Below are 7,320 nucleotides of genomic sequence, written 5' to 3'. Positions count from 1 at the left end.
TAGTATATTTATGGTGATTAATACATCCTATATCTTCGAATAATGATATAAAATTTCTTCCGTAAACATCGTTTACATAATCTGGAGTATATGGTTGTGGCGGAACCATTTGGTTGTCTTTTAATAAACATATATAATTTAAATTGTAATTTTTAAAATTGAAAGGATTATATTTTACATTTCCATTAAATGCCGAATTAGAAACTAGACCGATGGTCATTCTGTAAGGCAGTTGGCCGATTACGGCATTTGAGATATTAGTAGATTGTATTCCGCTACTTAAGGTAAAGACTTTTACATCGGTTCTTCGAAACGGCATTTTTATGATACCTGTTTGCAGCGCTTTTTCTATTCCAATTTGAACAGACGAACTAACGTCTACTTTATTAATTTTTAGAGACGCGTTTTTTATAATTATTTTATAATTATTGCTGTTAGACATTAGAGCAAAATTGTCTTTAGATCTTTCTAATTTAATTCTTAAATCAACGTTATTAATTAACAATTTAGGTTGATTGGACAAATCGATATGAAGCCTTCCGATTAAATCTATTAATTTACTTTGTTTAGCAATATTAAATCTTTTAGCCAATCCTTCATTATTATTGTCTAATGAGTCCATATATTGTGCAGTATCTTTATAAAATAATGCGCTCGTTAAAAAAGTTTCCTGCGCATCTTTTCAATAAAATAATAATGCTTCTAAAATAGATCTATATTGGTAATTAGTCTGTGAAATTATTTGTTTATCATTTAAAAACACGCTGCATTGAGAAAATAAACTATTTAAAAAATAATTAACAGGTGCAACCTTTTCTTCGGCAGAGACGTCCGTTCCGTCGTTTTTAATAATTTTTGCTTGAACATGGAGATAAATCGAATGCAAGCCGATATAATTTTCGCCAGAAACGGATATGTAATATTCTATTGGAGCACGACTATCCGATATTGTCGCTACGGGATGAACAATAACTTCTGTAGTATTGTCGATGGCCAGTTGTGTCGAAACGGTGCTAAATAAGTCGAGCTCGCTTTTGGTACAGGGGCAGGAATTCGGGTCCATTTTCTTATTTCGAAAATATATCGTGTACTTTCTGTCTTTTATTCTGCGTCTGCTTCAGTCTCTTTGGTCGCTTTTCTTTTATACCCGATCCGCCTTGCACTTTTTTAACTACATCATCTTTAATTTCAGAACCAATATCCTTTAGATGCGATTTTGCCGATTTTTTAAATGATTTCCCAGCAATTACGTCCGATCTGACACCCGACGCAAAATCTAATGCTTTGCGCCCCAGATATTTTCTGATCCGGCCCAGAATCGGTACTGATTTTCTAAAGAGGTCTGAGAAGAATCCATACCCGCGTTGAATTTGAGGCCCCGAAAAATAACCCCGACCTGTCAAACGTTGCTTCAAATATAAATCGGGAGTCCATAACATACCTCCTGCTTGATTACAGTAGTAATTTATACAAGCTTTTGGATCGAGCTTCATTTTGCACTTCTTAAAGACAAACTAACGCTAGATATAAAACTAACCAGTATTTATAACTGTTTAAAAGATAAAATTAATATTGTTTTTTTTCCGAAAAAGACGATCTCTTTTCCACTCGCAGATCTCAGTTCAATTTCGATTGTTTCGATAAAAGTTTTCCTAATAGGAAAATACAAAGGTTTCGAATAAACTTTGACTATCTGATCTTCTTTCGTGCCCATAACGGGTATAACTCTTAATAACGGAGCCGTTATATCTCCTACGTGATGAGAAGAAATAATATTCATATAAATAAAAATTTCCGAAATTCTTGCTGACATTTCGATGGGATAGCGACTTATATATTCGCCTGGCGGAAATTTGGTAGCTGTAAATTTGAGAAAGTCTTTCAATTCATCTCTAAATTCTACAGAAATATTCGACGGAAGTTTTAAAATAATTTTATTATTGGGTAGCAACGCCAGTTTTATATACTTAAAAATGCTAAGAAATTTTTCGGGAGACGAGTATAATCCGATAGGAATAGAGATTTTTTCGTCTTTATAAACTTTCTTAATTACTTCTCTCTTTCTATTTTTCTCCACTAAATTAAAATATTCATTAGAGTAGTTCTGAGTTGACAGTCGAAAATTATGGGTCGAATTACCTCTTAATACGGTATCTTCGTTGGGTAAGTTTAGCATATAAAGTAATTTCGACGAATCCTTTACGGTGATAAATAACTCGTGTTCGTCTTTTATATTTATATCCACAGTTTGATTATTTTTATCGAAAATAAATTCTGCCAAATTAGAATTTGTTAGACTAACTATGTTTGAATTTATTATGTCGAACAATTCAGTTTTATCGTCTTTAATAGAAGTTAATGGAACCATATATGATTTATCCGGCATGGGCTCATCTTCTCCTTTCACGCTTTCTTCGATCGTCACAATATACTGATTATTATGATTAGATATATTAAACCAGTTTCTTGGAATAATAGCTTCGGCGAGACCGACGGTCCAATTTCCGTGTAAATTAATAGGAGGACTCATTTTCACAGTGAAATGCGACTGCATATTCCCGGGAAACAGGTCCATACTTGCATTACTTATCAGCGTTACGAAAACATCCGATTGCATCATTTTGTTACTTTTTGTAATTCTTCTGTATAAAACCTTCCTTCTAGAATCTCGTTATTCGCATCTTTTAATACGTAGGTCGGAGGATGCGATAGATATCGATCGTAAATAACAAATATTTCCTTCGTCCAGCCGGGCAGATATCCGCGACTAAATGTTTTACGTATTTTCGAAATTCGAACTAAATCACCAATATTAAATTTAAATTTACTTTTCCTTTTTATACCGTACAGCCTATCAAAAATCGAGCCGTAATGCAAAAGACTAACTTTAGATGGAGCCATCCTGATACTTCTATGAAAACTCTTATTATATCCTTTTACAATATCGTTTAATTTATCAATATATTGATAAGAATTACGATAAGTAAATAATCTATATATTTTATTTCGTAAAGTTTTATTTAATCTCTCGACTACCGAAGCCTTAGTATCCGAATGGGTCGAATAGTGATTAATTTTATGTTTTTTAAACAAATTTTTTACTAATCTATTATAAAATTCGGTTCCTTTATCGGTTTGTATATTAATGGGAACATTCTGTTTAAAAATAATTTGAAACGCTTCCGCGACAGACTTAGGTTAAAACCAATAGGCGCAATAGATGTTTTTCGATTCCGAGTCAAATGAAATAACAGATCAATTATGTGGCTCCCCGGAACTGGAGTGCCGCTAACTGTTAATTCGCCTTTTGTATTCCATCCATAGTCGTTTTGTCTCAGTTTGTCGATTAAATGAGGAATGTATTTTTGATATAGCTGCGGTACAGATATAGTTATTTGTTTAATAAATGCATCCTCACTGTTATCGGAGGTAGGTGGTTTTTCTTTGGGTGATTCCAGGCGGTTTTTCATCGGGCACAACGGATACTCTGACGAGCTCTTTCGGCTTATGGACGGTTCTCTGATATCTCGAAATCAACTGACTTAATAATTTAACTTTACTATCGTCAGATAAATCGGTACTCTCGAGTAATTCTTCGATATTATTTCCAATTCTTATTTCAGGTTTAATTTGATATCCTGCTAACAACTCGGGAGGGACCAGAGCCATTTGCTTCGCCATTAGATTCTTTTTCCTATTACTTTACCGATTAATCCTCCTGCCATAGACAATAACGGCGCCAGTAGAAGAGGAAGGAATCTGCCCGATTGATTAATCAAAATTTTTTTCTTGATATTTAAAGGAACACGTTTTTCACTTAATTTTTTGATTACTTTTTTATATTTTCGTAATTTATGAACGTCGGCAGGTATATTTCCTCTCAGCAAATTATCGCATATTTCGCACAAAACTTTAACTTCATCTGGAGTAGCCTCTTTCAATATCGCCCTTCGTTGAGAGGGAGTAGTTTTGGCTAAATGCGCCAACATATAATAATTTTTCTTTACGTTCTTCATTTAATCGGTAAGTATATCCAATAAATACCTTGTTCGTCCGGAAAACACGAATCCCGCACCGAAAGTTTCTCGTCTATTTTAGGATGAAAATCCAGCAACAAATAACCAAAATCCTTTTCTGTCGCTTTTTTATATGCGTCCATAAAAAATTACATTTTCCTGCGAAAGCCTGGCGTCCCAAACAGCTTACTTGACTTTTGTCTCGATTATTTTTAAACAAAATCAAATAATGCGTATTTGAAGTAATATCTCTCATAATTCTATTTTTCGGAAACAGATTTTGCATTATCAGGATCACGCTTACATTATAATGGTGAGACTCCGTCGTGAACAGAAATGCAGTTTTTGAACTGAGTTCGTGCATCAAATCATCGATTATTACTAAATCCCATCCTTGCACAGATTCAGGTAAGCCGTACATAAATGTAATACCTTTTTCATCTCGAAAAAACGGCAAATATACAGAATAACACCATAAAACTTTCTTTAACTGTTTTTCATAAATTTTACAACGAATAATTTTTCTTACTAACGTAGTCTTTTCACATTGCGATGGTCCGGCGATTATGCAGTTACTCCGATGCTTAAAATACATATCAATCGATTTTACTGACTTTAGCAAATTTATAATGTTTCAATCCGCAATTTATCTCTCTAAATATTAATATATTCTTTTTATTCTTTTCAACGTAAACTTCTCTCATAACATCCGAACAATCTTCGAAAGAATAATATAATTTATTACTAACTTCGTTAATTCTTCCGTCGTCATCAACAATTACAAAACCGAACTTTCCATCTCCCTTCCATATATCTCCGTTAACTTTAAAATAACGCAAAACAACGGGAAAATTATCAGGAATATCGAGTGAAAAATTATTTACCGCAGCTATACAGCCGTCCAGAGACTTGTACAACCGAGGAGAAACAAAATAATTTCTGTCGCTGTCGTAGGTAAAAATAAAACCGTATGCTTCCATGTTCGATCCTGGCATTAAAATAAATTCTAACGTATGTTAAAATTTTATATATGCCGACAATCAACCAATCACATTTTATAGTAAGTATGTCAACAGGTGTTTATAAAATTTTGTTATTAGAACGCGGGCGGAAATTTTTGTGATTCATATGTGTCATACATGTTATCGTACGAGAGAATTTTTGTGATTAGAGTGGGACATACATGTTATCGTACGGGATTTGAAATTTTTGTGATTAGTGCTACTCATACATGTTATCCTATGGGAATTTTGTGATTCGTGCTACTCATTTGAGTACTACTATTATTCAATTAGTTATCGTGTGAAATAATATACTGTATACAATCACAGGACTGTCAAGTGAATGTAGAATTATCATTATGAATATTTTATTACGAAGTTATTGTTAACTGAAAATAATTGAAATCACAAAATAAAACTGGTAGAATCGTATTGAGAAATAAACCTATGCGAACACATCTAGATAAAGAAAACCTTATGTAAGTAGTAGCGTATTAAAACTAGAAGCGGATTTGACAGTAAGACCCAACCTGTGAACAAAGTGCATATTACACAGACTACAACTACAAGTAGAAATGTATGAGGAAATGTCGCCAAGATAATAATCTAAAAAACAAAAATTTTCACAAAAAGACTACGATCTTAACTTTGTATACACGTTAAAATAACTTTACTAATAATTGCTCAAATGAGCTTTAATGGTTTAAAATTAGTTTAAACGCAGCGACTTAAGAACATCTGGATCATCCTGTAACGACTTCTTTTTTGCTGATTTATTATCATGATGACAATCCTTCGTTCAAAACTTCTTACATCATACTTGTAGTCTGTGTAATGTGCACTTTCTTCACACGTTAATCTGCTTTCAAATTTGCTTACAAAATTATTATACCACAACTTCCTTTATTTAGATGCTTTTTGAAAATGACTTTTCATCATGGTCACTGTATATATAAAATGCTGTTATATATTAAATATTTCTATGCTACTCTCTGTGTATTTAATTACTAATTTAACCAACATTGATCTTTTACAGAACCTCGCCGGTATTCTATTAAATAGTCGTTTTGACACTCGGATAGACAAAATAACGACTAATTATAAGTCACATCCCAAAAAATCTAAATGATGTGTCTCCAATGCATGAAATAGATCTACAAATTAATTAAACACTCCAGTAATTTTTGTTGTTTCTGTGATTTTTTCAAAACAAAAATACATTTAGTATAAAAAATTAACGAACATCTGAATTTTGTATAATTTTCAGTCACTTGTTACATATAAATTAAAGTTAATGTAATGTTTCGGAATTGTAACATAAGTTAACCTTCACATTTCATTGGTATAATTGTAAGACGACGAGTATTTGAGTCAAGAAAAAGCTGCACATCTGAAATAATAATAATAATAAACATTATAAACTCTGTCGACAATTTCAGTAAAAGAAAAAAAATATAAAATTTTTACGTTGAAAAATTAAACAGATCAAAAGTTCAATGAGTTTTCAATTTTCGCCTTTAAAATCTTAATATTAAAGACTGCAGTGAATGATCGGTTAACGAACATAATCCCTTCCAAAGACTTTGTTCGCTATTCGAATCGTTCGTTAAACGATTATCGATTTACCATTGGTTTTTATGAAAAGTTTTGTTAATTCGTTCTGAAGACTCCAAAAATACACAAAAGAGAATAATACTAAAAATACACTTTCTTAGTACGTTTATTTATATGTAATAATAAATATACATATATACACAGTCTGGCATTTTTATTAGTCATGTTTTTCCGTTTGTGGGGATTAAAAAATCTGTCTAATGTCAATTGCTTTTCTCTGTTCTTTAGCATTTTTCAGAAGCAATTAATAGCATTGTAAGTGTGGAGATCCCCAAGTTTATTAACCTCACCTTGGTTTGGATGCCATTCTAAGATGTTGTTCTGACATTTTCCCACTTCTTTAAAAGATGTTTAATAGCAGATATCGGCATTAATTATCTTATTCAGAAAAAACATATCTTGCCGAGTTTCTTGGTGTTCTTCATTCGAGAGTTCTTGGCGTTCTTTTGTCGGCAGATCTGTTTCAGTTTTCATTATAATCTCTTCGATGTTGTTTATTTCTCAGATGTGATTTTTGTTCTTCCTTTAGCTGCTTGATTATACTGTATCTGTCTTAGATAAGATTGAACTACGGCCTACTCTAAACTTGTTCGAGACATACTGTCCAGCAACATCATACAACTTCTGCTCACTTTATACCTTTGCTATTATTTTCTCACCTTTCGGAAATAAAAACCCACGCAAAACTT

General features: G+C 32.4%; 1 protein-coding gene across 1 annotated transcript; it reads right to left on the bottom strand.

Annotated features, from left to right (window-relative positions):
* Positions 1-24: 24 nt before the first annotated feature.
* LOC136982055 (uncharacterized protein F54H12.2-like) lies at positions 25-622 on the bottom strand (the record flags this gene model as incomplete). Its single annotated transcript, XM_067278488.1, has 1 exon — positions 25-622. A coding segment is annotated over exon 1 (598 nt), but the record flags the coding sequence as incomplete, so codon positions are not given.
* Between the last annotated feature and the right edge of the window lie 6,698 nt (positions 623-7,320).

The sequence above is a fragment of the Centruroides vittatus genome, unplaced genomic scaffold, assembly GCF_030686945.1.
Source record: "Centruroides vittatus isolate TY-2023 unplaced genomic scaffold, ASM3068694v2 contig_802, whole genome shotgun sequence".
Lineage (NCBI taxonomy): Eukaryota > Metazoa > Arthropoda > Arachnida > Scorpiones > Buthidae > Centruroides > Centruroides vittatus.
Note: the sequence above shows the minus strand (reverse complement) of the source record. Positions and strands in the feature narration are given on the sequence as shown.